An 18,633-nucleotide genomic window follows, 5' to 3' on the forward strand; every position below is an offset into this window, starting at 1 on the left:
TCCGGGGGACAGTAAGATTGTGGTGTCGGCCGTCTGGGACCTCCGTGTCCATGCGTTTGGCTGGATGAAGCTCCGGTCTCTGGCTGTGCTCCAGCACCACTCAGACATGGTGCTCAGCCTGGCCCTTCTCAGACCATCAGGACTCCAAGGACCAAGGCATCAGCATCTGGTCCATAATAAACCAGAACTCAGATTCAGACATTGGGTGAACCACTGGGCTCTGTGTATTCTGTGGGAACCCCAACTCTGTGACTAACTCTATGTACTGTATGTCTCATAGTACACGCTTAGAAAAAAGGGTTCCAAAAGGGTTATTTTGAGTTCCATGTAGAACCCTCTGTGGAAAGGGTTCTACATGGAACCCAAAAGGTTTCTACGTGGAACCAAAAGGATTCTAACTGGAACCGAAAAGGGTTTTTCAAAGGGTTATCTTATGGGGACAGCCGAAGAACCCTTTTTTTCTATGAGTGTAGTGAGTCCTCTCCTCAGTAATCATGCCAACTGTTTTACAATTAAGACACCTTATACTCTCCCCAGTCTGTATCTGAAATAATAATAATTTCATAATTTGGTGGGTGCTTATATTTGTCCTATTTCACACTTGTACGTGTATGTATTAATACCAATGTGGGAATTGGAAATGTTTTTTTTTGCATATGCCAACTCTCCCTGAGACACTAAAGTACTGTACTTACTCCAGGTGGATTGTGTGGATTACTGGGCAGGATCTTCTGGCTCGGAGTGTGAAGACATTTCCGATCATGGCCTTACCTTCTTGGAAGTACCACCTCTAGAGATTTCCCCTCTCCAATAGTTTATTTCTACATGGCCAAGATGCATCAGGTCAGGATGAGGTCTTTGTGCTTCCAACAAAAGCTGTAAATAACTCAAGATGGCAGGTTAGTTCTTCTGCTTACAATTCATTGAGACTCAACTTGAGGAATTTTAACACATTATTTAGTCAAATCCAACTGTTTTATAATGTGTTTGCTAATCTGTTAGGAGATTTGCTTGAGCGGACTTGAATTTGAAGGTATAAATCGCACATGAAGTGCTGTGTAATCCAGTGTTGTGGTTCTAGCAGTCAAACAGGGTTAACCACAGAACTGGGACAGAGGAGACAAAGCTGTTTGTGAAGTAGAGCCACTGAACAATTGGCCCTCAACAATAGGGACCTTCGGGATATGGACTAAAGTTAGAGGTTAGACTTTTATTTTCAGTTTGGTCTTAAATGTCTATCTGTTTCTCTTTGTAAATGTAGTATGTTGCCTGTCTATAGGGGAAATTATTGGTGTGTCAAACTCAAATATTTAGAAAAAAAATGTATGTAAGTAAACGCTATGCTTTTTTCCTGTTCTATTTCCTGGTAGGCCTAATAAATATATATTTTTCTGTACATCCACAAAGCATTATGTATCACTGCACCGTAGAATCTAAACTAGTCCTCCTTGGACAGGGTAATTGAGAAGCCGTCATACTTACTGTCAAACGATCAGAAAAAACAGAGAAGTCTTGTTTTATTACCGGGTTTAAATGGTGTCTAATAATATCCCAGTGAGTCAATGAGCAGCATGGGATCTCACGTGTTACATGGCCGTGCTGCAGACACCGTTAGGACTTCAAATAGACGTTCACACAGACACTCTGCTTCATAAAGCCCCCTCTCCTGGGATGACCTAGACAGGAGTAGCTCGTCAGACTACAGGAAAAGGCCAGAGAAATCAAAGGCTCCAGACGTTCATAATAGCAGCAAGCTATTCCTCTTTTCCAAGTAAGAGGAAAGAGCAACCCGTTCATTACATGAAACTAACTCCCCCGTGGCGTGCTCAGTCCTTGTCTTCCCTCCACTCTGCTCTGACTTCTCTCTCCGTACCTTTGTTCGTGACCTCTACCGCGACTTCTCTCATCATACCTTTGTCTGTGACCTCTGCTGCGACTTCTTCAATCTCTAATAGCTTCCTACTTCTCCTCTAGACTTTGAACAAACAACAGAAGTGGCATGGGGCGGCTTCCGTCCATTCTCTGATAAATCAAATGCTGCTTCATTGCTGCAGATGTGTGTTGAATGGAGGAGCGACCCACAAGCTAAGGGAGGGAGGAGGGGAGGGGGCCGTCGTAAATCACCTCATAATAGATTATTTAGGAAGTCAATAAATGGAGAGAGGAGAGGACCCCACAACAGGGCTGATGGCCGGACGCACAATAACACCTTAGAAATGATTTGCACTGACTACCCACACATCTAACCCTTACACTCAAACTTACTTGTACACACACCCACACACATACACACACAAGCACACACACACACACTCAGAACTCGTACACACAGAGTCAACACTGCTGTTCTATTATATACTATTGATTCCACTGCCCATTTTATATTTGTAAATCCAGTCCATTATTACTATGCATACTACTTCTTCTATCACTTCTTCTACTTGTTATTTTTCACTTGACTCTTTTCATTGTTATTATTGATTCATGTTCTGCATTGTTGAGGGAGCTAGCACCTTTATACCTGCTGTAAACTGTGTATGTGACATACATTTCGTTTTTATTTGTATTTTTATTTGTATTTATTGACCTGTGCCTCACTTATCACTTAGCTGTGTCCATCATGGCCTTGGAGGGCAAGGGTCAGCGGGTCATTGTGACTGGATATTTTCTCTGCACAGTCAAGAGTCTTGAGCTTAATTTAGGCCTCTGCTATTACAGCACAGGGCTGAATAGACCTTGGCGGATTAATGGTGGGTTGGATTACTGGGTGTTGACGATGACGTGAGATCAACTGATCTTGAATGTTTATAAAATAGAAAATGAATAGGACTATGATTGTAAGAAAATAATCATTCTCTGCTTGAGAGTAGGTAAAATGCCACGCTTTGTGGGCCAAGCTGTTTTTATTTCTTGCATGCACACTAATATGAATGTATCACGGATCTCGCTCTCTCTCTAGTGATGATGGGGTTTTATATTCACCATAAAATGTCTGTCAGTGGTGGCAAATGGAACATAAACTGTAGTACCGTCGCTTGCTGAAAAGCTTTGAGAAAATAAACGACTCCAGTAGGTAAACGACTCCAGTAGGTAAACGACTCCAGTAGGTCTACCTTGGCTTATTTTCAATATCTGTCCCCAGATATGCCAAGCTACCTGGGTGTGGCAGGAGAAATGTACACAAAGGTAGAATAAAGTGAGCACCGCTCTGATAGGCCTGTCACAACAGATGGGCTTGATGCAGATGTCAAACCATGCCTCTGGTTGCATTATCATTCATTATCCTGAGACTCCTCATACCTCAGTCTATGTGCATAGCTAGGCTGTACACAAATACCACACAATTTCACTCTTATCAAGTCCTATTTTTCTGTCTGATTGGGGTTAGGCTATTTTCCACATACCCACTCATGATATTAGATAGTGGGGAAACACTGGAAATCATGTCACTAGAAATCTGTTTACTTGAGCTGAATGTGCAGAAAATGAATTAACATCTATTGCCCTAATTTTAGAAATGTAACATAAAAAAGACAAGCATCATGGTGATAACCACTGTGACAAACTTGTATGCATTTCCTTTTTTTTCAAAATAGTTTTAGTTTCTGCTACATTTTGGTATCTTTGTCTGTAAAAAAACTGCCAATCATAAACTCAACCCCTAAAACATGAACATTATTGGTGGGCTGCTGTTTTCCATGCAGTATTTAATTACACTTGTTCTACTGTTTCGTTCCTCTAGCAGGCTTACTTTCTGTTGGGTAGTGGGATATTTACAGTGGGGCATGAATATAGGCTACGCGTATATTAAATTGATATCAATAGAGTGCATTATCAACGATAATATTTATTAGGAGTTGGGCTAATTTCGACCCGAAATGTACTCGCGTAAAATCGTGCATTTATTGTGCCACGCACAATCTGTCATGCCTAAAGGTCATTTCGGATTTAGTCGAAACTCTCATCTCACGCATATTTCTTTTAATATTGTCTGATATAGCCTACTGCGCATCACCGGTCACATAAATAATCATATTGTTGTGAGATTCCTTTGTTGTGTGAAAGAAGCGGTAATTATCCGACAGTTGGATGACCATGACCATGTTCTGTCCTCACCTGGCGGCCCCCAGCGAACAGACAGTCGGAGAGTGGCGCAGGTTCGGCGACCGCTGGCCCCACATCAAGGCGAAGCGCTGCGAGGATAAACACAGCTGGGTCGACCTAACGGAAGAGTCCTGGGTCTCAGTGTCCTCGGCTTCCTGATGGGCCACTTGTCATTACGCCCAGCCGGGGTTCAGCTCACGCGAAGATAGCCTCAATTCTCCTGACTGCTACGTCCTGTCCAGGTCACACAGGAACAAACCAGGAATATGGGGATGTAGGAAAATGTGTACTTATGTGTTTTTCAAATACAAAAAACCCCGCTAATGTGTATAATAAGTATAATGTCATTATTGTTGGTATTATTGGTCAGATGTTATAACATTTGTTTCTATATTGAATCACTCCATAATAGTAGGCCTAGGCAAACTTTTCGTGACTTTCTCTGCTTTCAAATTTCCCCTGTAATCGAACTTTTATCGTTGAGTTCATGTAGATCTTTCAATGTAAATGTTATAATTATTTATAGGCCTACTTTACGTTATTTTAGTTATCGAAGAATGTTTTCAAATTATATTATTTTGTAGAAATGTAATGTTAGACATAAAAACTTCGAATCGAAAGTAGCTTATTGTTTTTCCGATGCTCATTTGATAATCCGTGTATCCATGTGTTGAAATGTAGGCTACATCTACATTTTGTTAAAAGGATAGAAATATGTAGTCCTATTTCTTCTAACCTATACGGTAAAATGATATAGTCAGTCTTTGGGGAAAAACAATTATTCGCCTCAAAGGAGAGCAGTTCCTAGGAGAAACACATATTCCATGTATTCCTGAATGCCATATGTTCATGGCTCTGTTGTTGGTGTTAGTAGCCTACCCTAAACAGAAATTATACGATCAATTGGTCGCCGGTAAAATGAGTGGAAACATTATTTAACCTTTGATACCTTCACAAGTCATTACAGGCAGGGGTCAACCTCAACCTGCACGCAGGCGTCCTTTTCCTCTACCTTGGGACCCTTCCGCAGCTGCATGCGTTTGAAGAGAAAAATGCATAGCCATAATTTAAATGAATAATGACGTTTCCTATTGTATCTTGGCATTCTCGACTCCCAGATCCCCAAACAGCATGATGTTTTAGAAGGAATTATCCTTGACAACAAGGCATCCCTCATAGGACTTCAAATATAGACAGCTCTGCACGGAATGAGAATTTCTGTTTTCAGATGTTTACCCTTTTTAGCTAAAAATATCTCACGACTGTCCCATTTAATGTGAGGAGTTATATCCTTTGAGGGGAAATGTTTTTAGTGTTTTCTTCTTGTCTGTGTGAAGAGATGATGGGGTCTTTTTCTGGGAAGTCAAGTGGTTGGTTGTTTGACCGTGGTCATTATAAAGCCGTTCCTGCTCTTGATATTGTAAATGCTTGAAAGGTAATATTTTTGTGGGTGCTTATATTTGTCATATTGGCTATTTCACACATGTACAACACGTGTGTATGCATGTGTGAATTGGAAATGTTTTTTTGCATATCCTACCCGAGACACCCTTGGAGAGTGGGGTCACAGCCAGGGTCTGCCATTATCAACAGTGACCCTGGAGCAATTAGGGTTAAAGGCAGGATGCCCTGCGTTGGCTGGGAATCGAACCCTGGTCACTAATAAGTTTGAATCCTTAGGGCAGTATTTTGTTTTCTCATAATTGAATTGTTGCAATGGCACAAATTGACTTATCTTTGTCTGGACCAATTGACAAATCTGTCTGCAAAACTATTTTGTTGTATAGCCTACACATTTTTTAAAAATATTATTTTGATAATTAAAACATAAAATGTCAAAATACTGATAGGTTGCTGAAAAACCCCCACCTACAAATAGCACATACACAGGAAAAATAATTAGATTTTGTTTCAGAAAAAGAAATAAGGTTTGATTTAATAGAATGAGATGGATAGAATGTATTGATTGAGTATCAGATGTTGCTATTGGTAAATGACTTGCTAGGTTGCTCAATAGCATGCCCAGTTGTCAGGGGGAAAGAATCTGTTCATGCTATTCAGTTATTTGCCTACACACACACAATTAATGGCTTTGGCCTTTCCATGTGTGTGTTTACTTTTTGAAGTATGATCCTAGACATCTGCCAAATTACTGTGCAACTATGTGTGTGTTTAGCATGATTCCTCTATGCAACACACCATTTAATAATTCTGTAGTTCCAGGTGTGGATGCTGACATTTCAACTGTAGCCTATCAGTGCATGACCTAATGTTTAGACAGGTTCCTAGTCCTCTTTCTCACATATACACTGACTCAACACTGTCAACCAACTGGGTCAATCCGGCTTGAGAAAACAGGACAATGCAATCAATGAGGCAAGGTCTTTCCTGGCCCTATGATAGCACACAGGGAATTGAATGGAGAACTGGGAGAAAGATGCTTTATGAATTAAAAGTAAAGAATGTAATGTTTATTTTACAGTTACAGAACAGTCATTCTGCTTCTTTATTGACTTTGAATTGTTGCAAGTCAGTGCCATGGTACAAGCTTCTCAGGGCTGCATCTCAAGATGGTTAAAAAATATTTTTTTCTTCTCAAAAACAATTAGGTGTTTCAACACCTATCCAATGAGCTCAACATGCAAATGTCTGGTCTATCTATGGAAGCTTGATTGACTATATAACATATGGCTTTTCTGAAAGCAAAAATAACAAAAAGTGCATCCAACACAAAAAAAAGAATCAATTCCAGTCCGATTATAATGAATCATCCATGTTTGAAGAGAAGGCCCTGGTAAGCTGTTTCCTCTGTAAGCTGGCTCACTGTCTGCGCCGCTCTACCACGCAGGCAAAAAGGTGCCCTCATGTAGAGCTATTGCTGTCAAAGTTCAGAGGTCAAGACAGACCCCTGCTCGGTCTCAGAGGGCCAGTCTGTACTTCCTGCCAAGATACGTTTCCCTTAAATAAATACGGCAGATTTTGTCTCTCTGAGGGAATGGGGTATCCAGCAACCGGGTGTGCCGCACAACTTCCCAATCTTCTAACCTCCTGACGTTGCATCAGCCATGAAGACAGAGTTGTGTTGTTGTCCCTCCACTCCTGCGTGTTTCCTTTTCCACAGCACTAGCTAGCTAGTAGCCGGAGCCCAGGTGTGTGGGCCGTGGCTGCCGGCTACAGCTATACAGTCATTATCTGGGACCGTAGTCATAGTTAGCGGGGGCACTAGTTGTGGAGTACATGTTAGCTGTGGCTGGGTTCATGTGGTGGTGGTACGTGTGTCCTCTGATGCCGGGTAAGGGGTAGGGCGACGGCCGGGTCTTAGCCCCCAGGTAGTGTTCGTAGGATGTGGGGTACTTGTAGGGGTGGTGGTGCAGGGTGTCTTGAGCCAGCGGGTGGCCTTCTGGGATGCGCAGGTCGTGGGGAGGGCTTGGCCGGCCACTGGTGAGGGGGACGGCGTGGAGGCCTCCTTGGACGGGGAGGGCGGGGCTGAGGACACGTGACATCAGCTGGTGGGCGGGGTCAGCGTGTATCGGCGTGCCATTGGGGTCCCGGTCGTAGTCCCGTCTATTGTCCTCTAAAGTCAACAACATACAAAAGCAGACAGTCAGAGATAGGCTGACTGTAAAGTAGGCACATTAGCCAAGCATTAGCATAACAAAGGCATTTTTATAATTGTGCAATCTACATGGTGAAAGCTACATTTACTGTAGGTGATATCTGTTCAATATTTTATTTGGATATTAACTTATGAAATAACATTGACTCGTATTTCAGTTATAGCATTGCTAAATTGAGATTAAATGTGTACTTTGTTCTAAAAGATAACAATTCCTGGATTCAATAACTCTCTCAGTGAAAGTAATGAACTATATTCCTCATCTGAGACAAAGGGAGGGCTACAGACCTTTCTCTGAGCCGTTCTGAAGTGGGGGAGAAGACATTGGATTCCTTGTTCTGGCAAAGGCACTCATAATTGGCAGAGAGCCTGGCCTGTGATTCCTAGGCCTGGAGCAGAGAGAATGGATTTAGTTACACTGACTGTACCTACTCTTTTAATGTGTGTCAAAAATACACATTTCTTAATTATGTAATAAGGTAGAGAAGGCAGATAACAGAGCCACAAGACATAACATGAGTAAATCACATTTAAATATTTGTGTCACATTTGCTGTAAATAGGTTATTACATATTTCTTATTCACTGGTTCCATTCAGACAATTTGAAGCACTTTTGTAAAACTGTATCCAGTTCATTGTCATTGATGAATGGAGTAAATTGAGTTTAAAAGTGTGTGTTCTCTCACCAGTCCTCCGGATCACAGTCCCTGAAGCCTTTTGCGAAAGGATTACTGGCGATTTTTAGCTGCGTTATCTACAAGGAAAAGGACAAAGTCAAGTAAACATTCATGTCAAAGTGGAAAGTCCAACAGAACAACACATCATTACGTGACATATAGACGCTTGTTCCAGGCTTTTGGGTTTAAGCTATGATTAAACATGTGAACGTGTAATATTCATGAAATACATAGTAGCCCAGGCCTCCTATACTCTACACGAAAAAATAGAGTGGAACGTGTCTCTGACTGTGGCGAGATAGATCTACTAACTAGTGAAGCTCAAAGCGTTTACCGTTACGTTGACATAAAGAACGACGCTATAGCGACCCCTTTCTCCTTTTATCGAAACGTAGCTTATGCCAGTATATTATAACCAACATAAAGGTGGGCATTTATCAACATACAAATAGAAAACGTAGTTTTGATAATTGCCTACAGTTTAACAAGTGATGTATTGTGACCTTGACACTGAATTGAAATGTCAGCTGAACATGTCATTTTTAATAATTGATGAGACCAATAGTTTGGCACATCCGTGAATGACGTTATGTGGTCATGAATTTCCGGAATGAGTTGAACAACAAACTTAAAGCCCCTCGGTGCGCGTTGGAGACCCGTTAGAGACCGAGAGGTCAAACAGATAACACAGAGCAGGAAAGACAGAGGAAAACAGAGAGTAACTGGACAGCTGTGCAGGGGCATCAGTGCACACAGACAACTTTCAGGCGCCAAAATATCATGTAAACGAATTATGTTTAGCTATTTGATACAAGAAAAATATTTGTAAAAATGAACGGGGATCAAAGCAAGAATCAGTTGCTCCATAAAAGGAATGATGCAACGTCAAATAGCTCTTTTTACATTTAATCCTTAATGTGTTTCACATAAATGTAGATTTTTTGGGAAAGTTTTTGTATGTAGCCTAATTTTGTCATAGTGCATTATAGTCGGGTTTACTAGCAGTAGGCCTATATGGTGTTCATTTGTGCCCTGTTGGAAATATGTTATGGTCAAATCATGCACACATGAATAAAAACATCTAGGATTCGTTTGTCAATCGAATTATTTTTCATGCAAATTATTAGGCTATTACTTACTATGCTAATACTATGAGTTTTACGTCATTATTCTAAATAGAGGCAAACAGGCTGGGTCCACGTATATCATGCTGTTTTAGGCCTGCTGTTTTATAGTTTGCCTTATTCAGTTCTACTTTTTAAATAGTCCCATGGTGCAAAAACACTGCATAAAGTTCATGAGTTTGTGGAAAAAAACACAACACACTACAACAAGCATCTATTATCATGCTCTGATTTTATCATATAGGCCTAATGTGTGTTATTATATCTGCATAGCATGTAAAGGGACAAATCCATACCCTGTGGTTCTGGTACGCTGTGACCGCCGTGAACCGTGTTTCCTCAAAAACAAAGGTCTTATAATTCTCCTCCGCATACTTCTCACTGTCTTTGCGTGGGTCCACGTAGACGACGTGGAATCTCGGTTGGTATCTGTGCATGGAGTTCAGAATGATCTGCAGCGGGAGCGAAGAAAATGTTAGGACTATTGGAACAAAACTGACTTATAACATGAACTCAAAAAGCTCAATGGACATTTTGTCGATTGCGATGTCTCTAAAACAAAATGGGTTTTCATAATCCTCTGATGGCTAATCAACGCAGGGGTTAGTTAATAAGCACAATCATCTTGAAAGTCAACACATTTTACGCACTAACCATTTTACGCACGATGAAATTGATCAAATTATGCATGGATTAAAATGATGTAAAATCAATAAAAAATAATAAGACATCATTTCCCAGATCTATTCAACAGGAATGAGTAACCTGGAAAAAGTATAGGTGTAGGTAAAGACATTTTTAAAAAGTAACTGCCCGTGGAAACATTTTGGCACACAAGACAAACGAATGTGCAGGTGCTTTATAAATCTAAATATTGTACTCTCTTTCAAGTCATTTGAAAGCAGATGCAAGCAGTGCAAATAAATACTTTTTTTGTAAACTAAGGTCTTCGTTACAATACTTACATGTCCATTGTCATCCAGTAAATTGTTAGTGAGTTTTAGTTTATCGAATGAGACTATCTGCTTCATCCACTGTGCGCCCTTGGCGGGAGAGTCCGGGTGGTAGTGAACTCTCCCGGGAGTAGCAGGGTCAGCTTTACCCGCCACCAGCCAGGAGGAGCTGTGAAAAGCATACCTACGACAGGAAGAAAGGAGAAACATTTTAATTGAGGTTTCATAGACCTACGTTCTGTTTTTCAATTGAATTCCTCGTCTCGGGCCTATACTTTGAGTTGGATACACGCTCATTGGAACATATGCCATAGCCTATACATTTACTGCAGCGAAAGTAGACTGGCAAAATATTTCCCCCCAAAAGTATAGATTTTTATCTTGTTCATTTGGTAAATAAAATGTACCTGTATCGTTTGTCGTCGACTGGTAGGAAATCCATTAGCAGCATGTAGTCTGACATAGGATCCATTCCAAATATTTTCACTTGAAATGTTGGAAACATTCGCCTGACAGAAGAAAACACATTATACATTTACATCGGTTTTCTTTGACTTGGCTCTATCATTGTCTATGGGTTCATCTGCAAGTGTTTGTCGCTGGGGTTTACTTGCGTGGGATTTGGGAGATTGTGGCAAATCCCCGTCAGAATTTTTTTTAAATGTTGTGATATACTTCGTGATATTATTTTAGAATACAACATTTAGCCTTTTTTCAACAGTCGAAAACATTATCTCACGCGCAGCCACAAGAATAGTATTGTTATAGGGAATGCATTTTGCTTGTTGCTGTAGGCCTCTTCTGATATGACGCCTTCCAAGGAAGGAGGCCCAGGATTTTAGTTTTTGTGTATGATGTGATTCAATGCATGAATAAACAATGTTAGAGTATGGTTACATTTTTGCTTATCGCAAATTACACTTAGCTTTATTTAACACTGTACAGTGGCTTGCGAAAGTATTCACCCCTTCACATGTTTCCTATTTTGTTGCCTTACAACCTGGAATTCAAATGTATTTTGGGGGGGTTTGTATCATTTGACTTACACAGCATGCCTACCACTTTGAAGATGCAACATATTTTTTATTGCGAAGCAAACAAGAAGTAAGACAAAAAAACACAAAATTTGAGAGTGCATAACTATTCACCCCCCCCAAAGCCAATACTTTGTAGAGCCACCTTTTGCAGCAATTACAGCTGTGCAAGTCTCTTGGGTTATGTCTCTATAAGCTAGGCACATCTAGCCACTGGAATTTTTTGCCCATTCTTCAAGGCAAAACTGCTCCAGCTTCTTCAAGTTGGATGGGTTCCACTGGTATACAGCAATCTTTAAGTCATACCACAGATTCTCAATTGGATTGAGGTCTGGGCTTTGACTAAGCCATTCCAAGACATTTAACTGTTTCCCCTTAAACCACTTGAGTGTTGCTTTAGCAGTATGGTTAAGGTCATTGTCCTGCTGGAAGGTGAACCTCCATCCCAGTCTCAAATCTATGGAAGACTGAAACAGGTTTCCCTCAAGAATTTCCCTGTATTTATCGCCATGCATCATTCCTTCAATTCCGACCAGTTTCCTAGTCCCTGCCGATGAAAACATCCCCACAGCTTGATGCTGTCACCACTATGCTTCACTGTGGGGATGGTATTCTCGGGGTGATGAGAGATGTTGGGTTTTCCCCAGACATAGTGTTTTCCTTGATGGCCAAAAAGCTAAATTTCTGTCTCATCTGACCAGAGTACCTCATTCCATATGTTTGGGGAGTCTCCCACATGCTTTTTGGCGAACACCAAACCTGTTTGCTTATTTTTTTCTTTAAGCAATGGATTTTTTTCTGGCCACTCTTCCATAAAGCCCAGCTCTGTGGAGTGTACGGCTTAGTGGTCCTGTGGACAGATACTCCAATCTCCGCTGTGGAGCTTTGCAGCTCCTTCAGGGTTATCTTTGGTGTCTTTGTTGCCTCTCTGATTAATGCCCTTCTTGCCTGGTCTGTGAGTTTTGGTGGGCGGCCCTTTCTTGGCAGAGTTGTTGTGGTGCCATATTTTTTCAATTTTTTAATAATGGATTTAATGGTGCTCTGTGGGATGTTCAAAGTTTCTGATATTTTTTTAGAACCCAACCCTGATCTGTACCTCGCCACAACTTTGTCCCTGACCTGTTTGGAGAGCTCCTTGGTCTTCATGGTGCCGCTTGCATGGTAGTGTTGTAGACTCTGGGGCCTTTCAGAACAGGTGAGTGAGATCATGTGACAGCTCATGTGATCATATTTATTAACTAATTATGTGACTTCTGAAGGTAATTGGTTGCACCAGATCTTATTTAGGGGCCTCATAGCAAAGGGTGTGAATACATATGCACTCACCACTTTTCAATTTTTAATACTTTTTTGAAACAAGTAATTTTTTTGTTTTACTTCACCAATTTGGACTATTTTGTGTATGTCCATTACATGAAATCCCCCCCCAAAATCAATTTCAATTACAGGTTGTAATGCAACAAAATAGGAAAAACGCCAAGGGGGATGAATACTTTTGCATTTCACTTGCATTTCTCTTCTGCCATTTGATGAATTCTAATCACACACACACACACGTTGTTGCATCAAGGGACAATTATTTTTCTTCACCCTATCTTTCATAAATTGGCCTACTCTCTCTTTCTCTCTCCCCTCATGCACACACTTGCAGACGGGGTGGGGTGTCTCATATACCGTAAAACGTTTTATTGTATGTGAAGTAATCCGCCAAACCAGTGAAAGTGATCCTAAAATCCTTGCTCAATTAACTTCAGTGTCTATTCAAGGCTGCAGTTGTGGATAGGTGAGGCTAAAGTAGCTTTTAAAGTGCTCTCCCTCAGATCCTGTGTTGCTCAGTGTCTCTGGAATGACTGATGTTGTTCTGCTGTCACCCTATAACACAGAGCAGGTCAACTGAGCATTCGTAAATGCCATCTCTTATGGACCTCAAATCCTAAAATAAATATTGAATAATAGTTATTCATAGTATTGGCAAGTGGGCTTAAATTGTCCAGTAACAAATGCCTACGACATTGCATAAATAATGCCTATAGTCATATAGCGAAATTCACTGCTTTTTGACTGCTATTAATATTTATGCTATCAAATATTGTTTTATTGCTCTGTTGCCTACGAGACAGCATGTAAATATCAAGGTCATATTGTGCAGAGAAAGACATAGGCATAGGCCTGTAATTTTACTAATACGTGGATTGTTTACAGTAGCACGTTATTTTAATGCAAAACTTGCTAGCTTTTGAAAAGGGCAAAACTTTGCATTTTTAGAGGGTATTAAAAGGAAAGGGGTGCATAACCGTAACAGTCGAATAAATAGCTATAGCTCAAAAGTTGGATATTCGTCAAATCCTTCATGATTGATGTATTGTAAGAGGCCCGAAGTGTGATTACTAAAACCGATTTTGAAATATTTGGCTGTTTTCGCTGCATAACATTTATAAGTTGTTCCTTTGCAGGTTTAGGAGAAGTGACTGCCAAATGCTCACTTTTGTTCATTAAACTGGTAGCATAGCTAGCATACAGAAATCGGCGGTGGTAGTCAGTCGTTTTAACTGTAATACAGTTGATTGGTGATGATGGGGTTGGCATCCACACAAGCATTACTACCTCGAGTTCCATTGACATCTGTACCGCATCTATGCCATTGCCCGAAAAATGCGAATTCTGGAACGTTCTTTATAGTTCTCTATCTGTTTAAACAAAATGCCTTAGCTATGGTGTTATTACTCTGTATAAGATAGGAAAGCACAAGTTTAACCTCTGTGAGGTGGGCCTTTATGTCAAGGAAAGCATGACTCACACAGGGGAAAACAGAAGGGCCTTTAAGCATACAATTATCCCCTAAAAACGCATGCGTAAAATGTTGGATGAATATCAACGCCCTTTCGAATATCGTCATTTTATTCAGTCAGAAATAATACGTTTTCTCTGCCCATACGTGTAGGCCGTTTTAAATGTTTGCGGTGAAATAGCCTACTGTTCATTGTATCCACTACTCCAAATGAAATAAAAATGCTTATTTTCAGAGAATGTTTAACATACAAACTGCAGGCACAATATTTGATTTGGTTACAGTCTGACTAGAAATGATATTTAACACAACAGGATATTCCTTTAATAGGCCTAGTTTTTTAGTGAATATTTTATCTACATTTTATAGTAAAATAGCATGAGCTAAGAGATGTTTTCAATAGATCGAAAAGCTTGTATATTGCTGCGTGATTTCTATTGCAACATCACACCAACATCAATTTGTAATTGAGTAAATACACACCAACTTTAAATATTTTCTCCCAACGTATCTCATGATTTAGGCCTACTTTGTGTGTGTGTAAGCTCTCATGGCATACATTTGAAATAGGAACCTAAATATTTGTTCATAACATGAGCTTATATCTGGAAGCCCAATACACCCTAACCCAGTGAAGCCTGCATGTCTCATGGTGTAACTTCCACTCACCTTCCAGCCTTGGTAACGATCATCTCCGTTCCCAGATGATTAAATTCATCCCATAAAGCTTTCATCTCCAACTGAACGTTAATGTTGGCCACCTTAGGGTTCTTTTTCACCAGAGACTTGCTGTTCGGTGTGGAACTGGGGGACGACGAGGAACAGTTGGAAGACCCTGTGTCGCTCTGCTGGGCCTGTGCGGGGTTCGACCCCGAGTAGTTGTAGCTGTGTTGAGCGGCCGGGCATGGCTCAAAGTGGTTTTCATGTTGGCTGTAGGGGTCCCCGGGAGACGGAGAGAGATGGTAACTCCCCGGTGCGTTGAGGCTGCTTAGGCTGCTGGTCGTGAAGGCTGCAACATCGCAAAAATGGGACAGCTGCGTCAGCCACGGACTGGATATTGCTGAAATCATTCCAAAAGCTGGATTTTACTATATGCTTTGCACACTGAAAGCAGTTGTAGTTTTGAGTTATTTTTTTCAAAGTCAAACAGCCTTTATAGATTTTCGAATAGTTTTAAAATAGTTTCCGTTTCGTGCGTCTATTAGTATTTTCTGCGTCCATTAATCCTCGCTGTTGCATCCAATGCTGTAATAAACTACAGCCTAAATCCTAAAACGCCTGTTGCCTTTAGTGAATTCGCTCGCAACGTTTCTCGCAAAACGTTAAATAGTAAGGGGGAAAAAAACATTTAGAACTTTTATTTTGCTGCGTCCCTAATTATAATTCTCAATCCTGACCAAAAATGTTTTTGTAGAACTAAAACCCTGTGCATACACGTAAGTTGTTTTTTCGAGGGATTGTGTTCAAAAGTATTCCAGGCGGCCTCCGCTCTGCTGCGCTACTGCGGTATGCTAGACTGCAATCCAGACTTCTCTCTTATCTCTCTACAGGGCCTCCCCTTCACGATAAAACCGGTTCTTATTTCTATTTAGATAAGGAACTGCAGGTAATGTGCCTTTCCTCGCCTTGGGACGAGACTGATTGACAGTGAAGTGCGCCCCTTTTAATGGGCTTTCCGGCACCCATTTACTTTTGGATAAGGGTATCGCCCACATCGTCCTCCTGTAACAATAGACGGGTAGCTGGTACAGTGAAGGGTAAACTTTTTTTACGAGGTAAACAAACACGTATATGCATGATCAAACAAACGCAACATTATTTTGGGGTTAATGTATCTTGAATTATTATTATATGCCAAACGGAACTGGGATAAGGGACCCAATTCCACTGTGTTGGATATAGGCCTATTGTCAACTGTTTTTAGGATTAATATGCACTGGTGACCCATGAACCCCCGCCCCTAAATTCTCATTCCTTATTTTCAAAATGTGTTCTCGTTCTCTTCTCTGATGGTAGTAGTTTATGTAAGAACTGAAATCACTATTTTGACAAGCTTCTGCAGTTCTGTAAAGATATCATTCGCCTATGAACACAGTTTTTTTCCGAAGTTATGATTAGTTAAGTTATGAATAACTTCCTATTGTCATATGCATCATATTTTTCGCGGAATTGTCCTATAGTATATACTGGATGTGACTTTTCGGGAATATTTTTACATGAACTTACCTTTACATTGTAGCCTAGTCTAGCATCAACATTGCTTTATTGATAGAGTTACACTAACTCAAACATCTGGATGCTCAGTTTTAGTATATTGCCGGAACAAGATCACATCTGTATGCAACAACAACATAAACAACAACAACAACAACCTGAGATGAGCAACAAACAAACTTGAAGCAAGCAAATATTCACAAGGTTATTGTCAAGACCGCGCTCGTACCTTCCATTTCTCTGGTGACAGTGCTGTAGTGCATTTTAAACGAAGTGTAACAGTTGTGCTGGTTTTGCTTGTCCAGGCCAGTGCGGTGTTTATCAAATCTTGCGTTTCCTGCTTGCTCCGCAGCTGAAATCAGAGAGGCTATACTGAAAGCATTTGCTTTTGGAGAGAGGGGACCGCTGTCGTCCATAGGCGAGAAATCAGGTCGTGAAATCCGTCTCTCCTCTGCTTCCTTTACGCCCTATTCCAGAAAACAGTAGGCTAGACACAATGCGCAGGAACATACGCTGCAATAGTTTTACATGTCTCCTCTAACATTCGTTGATATTCAGTGACCCTTTGGCGAAGTAGTTTAGGTAACTCCGCTGTTTTTAAAGCAAAGTATTTCCACTGAATCTTTTTGAACATATGGTCAACATTTAAAACTTTTCCCTTGCACGAATTCAATTGATATGCCCAAACACGTCCACTTGTATCAAAACCTCGTTCATTCGCAGAGCGCTCTTCCCTTCTCCCCCATTCCGCGGCTGGGTGATGTCATAAGAGTTCGCTAGTCTGCCTTGAGGAGAAGCTACCGCAGAGAGAGAGAATGTCAAAAGTGAGAGCTCCACGCCTCCCTTGCAGGGCTCGAAAAAAAGTGTGCACGCTTTGACTGGATGTTTTATTTGAATAAGATCTGGTCAATCATGTGCCAAATTTGAATCCACTTTGGGGAAAAAGTAGAACGTCATTGCGGATGTCCGGCTTGAAAGTGCTGCAATTTTACAGTAAATTATATTATTGGGTCCTTTGGTTGTGCAATGATAGCGCGCGTAATTTCCAAATACATTGGGCATGGGGGCCGTTGTTGTCCTGAGCTTCTTTGTCAAATGAACTAGGCATTGTTGTTGCGTCTATTCTTATGGAGGTAGGATTAATGTATTAATTTATGGTTATGGGGTTCCCATAATTTCCCAATTGTATGTATTGCCTAATTGGTGCAATGGCTGCACCAACCAATACACTATGACCTCACTTAATACCCGAATACTATTGATCAGACATTAGTTAGACATTTGTTTAACCCATATGGATTATAGCATTTTATTTTTCGTAAACTAAATTATTGTCTATCTTATTTTTTGCCTGCCAATTGTAATCGCAACACATACAGCTATATTCCATCGTATGATAGTTAGTTTGTGGCTGGCTGGCCATATTGGGTTTTGTAGTCAGTAAACAAAGTTCAGCGCAAGTGTTGCAGAATAAAGACGGGCTGCTGCCCTGTAAACCTGCTATAATGCAAGGACAGCTAGCTGCCTCGTGCGCTTTGCTAGACACTTGACCTTTATCTTGCGTTTACAGTATCTCTTATCAGCTTATCAAGCTTCATAATTAATTAATAGTAACAAAAGTTTTGTTTGGTTGAGCTACTGCGATAGCGACCGGGATTGAGTCTAATTTACACTCGGGCTATTGAATAATGCCCTGCTGGAGCGGGCTAATGGGATAACTTAGTGAGCTGCACCGCTGTTGTCTTTGCAGATTAGACCTATTTGTTTTGGATGTTTTCTTAATGCAATCAAACATAAATAAACTACTGTGGTAATCTGTTGTTTTTAAGTGTAGAATTCTACGTAATTATTTGGATCATTTATATAATTTAGCCTATATCTTTAGCCAACAGAATTAACTCATGCAATAACCTTGAAAAGGAACACATTTATTTGACCTTAGCCAGCAATCCCTGATTATTTAGCTTTCTTTAATTACTACAGCATCTAAGCAAAGGCCCTATACACTTAAGTCGTATGTTGTTATACAGTAGCATCTTAAAATGCTTAACCAAGTGTGATAACCAAATAGGTCCACGTCATTTCTTGATAGGATATAATACAAGGCAACTCACAAGGACAT

At 40.6% G+C, this 18,633-nt stretch overlaps 1 protein-coding gene across 2 annotated transcripts; it reads right to left on the minus strand.

The window, feature by feature from the left end:
- Positions 1–6,574: 6,574 nt before the first annotated feature.
- On the minus strand, positions 6,575–17,407 carry tbx1 (T-box transcription factor 1). 2 transcript variants are annotated; one of them, XM_014161610.3, is made up of 8 exons: positions 16,741–17,407; positions 14,967–15,306; positions 10,883–10,984; positions 10,488–10,659; positions 9,819–9,974; positions 8,408–8,475; positions 8,009–8,109; positions 6,575–7,678 (listed from the first exon to the last, which is right to left on the minus strand). In XM_014161610.3, the coding sequence occupies exons 1-8, from the start codon at positions 16,925–16,927 to the stop codon at positions 7,293–7,295; spliced, it is 1,512 nt and encodes a 503-aa protein (XP_014017085.1). In that variant the 5' UTR covers positions 16,928–17,407; the 3' UTR covers positions 6,575–7,292. The 2 variants fall into 2 exon arrangements, with proteins under 2 accessions (XP_014017085.1, XP_014017084.1); XM_014161609.3 differs by having other exon boundaries at positions 14,967–15,357; positions 16,741–17,403.
- Positions 17,408–18,633: the final 1,226 nt, after the last annotated feature.

The sequence above is a fragment of the Salmo salar genome, chromosome 20 (genome assembly GCF_965601325.2).
Source record: "Salmo salar chromosome 20, fSalSal1, whole genome shotgun sequence".
Taxonomy (NCBI): Eukaryota; Metazoa; Chordata; class Actinopteri; order Salmoniformes; family Salmonidae; genus Salmo; species Salmo salar.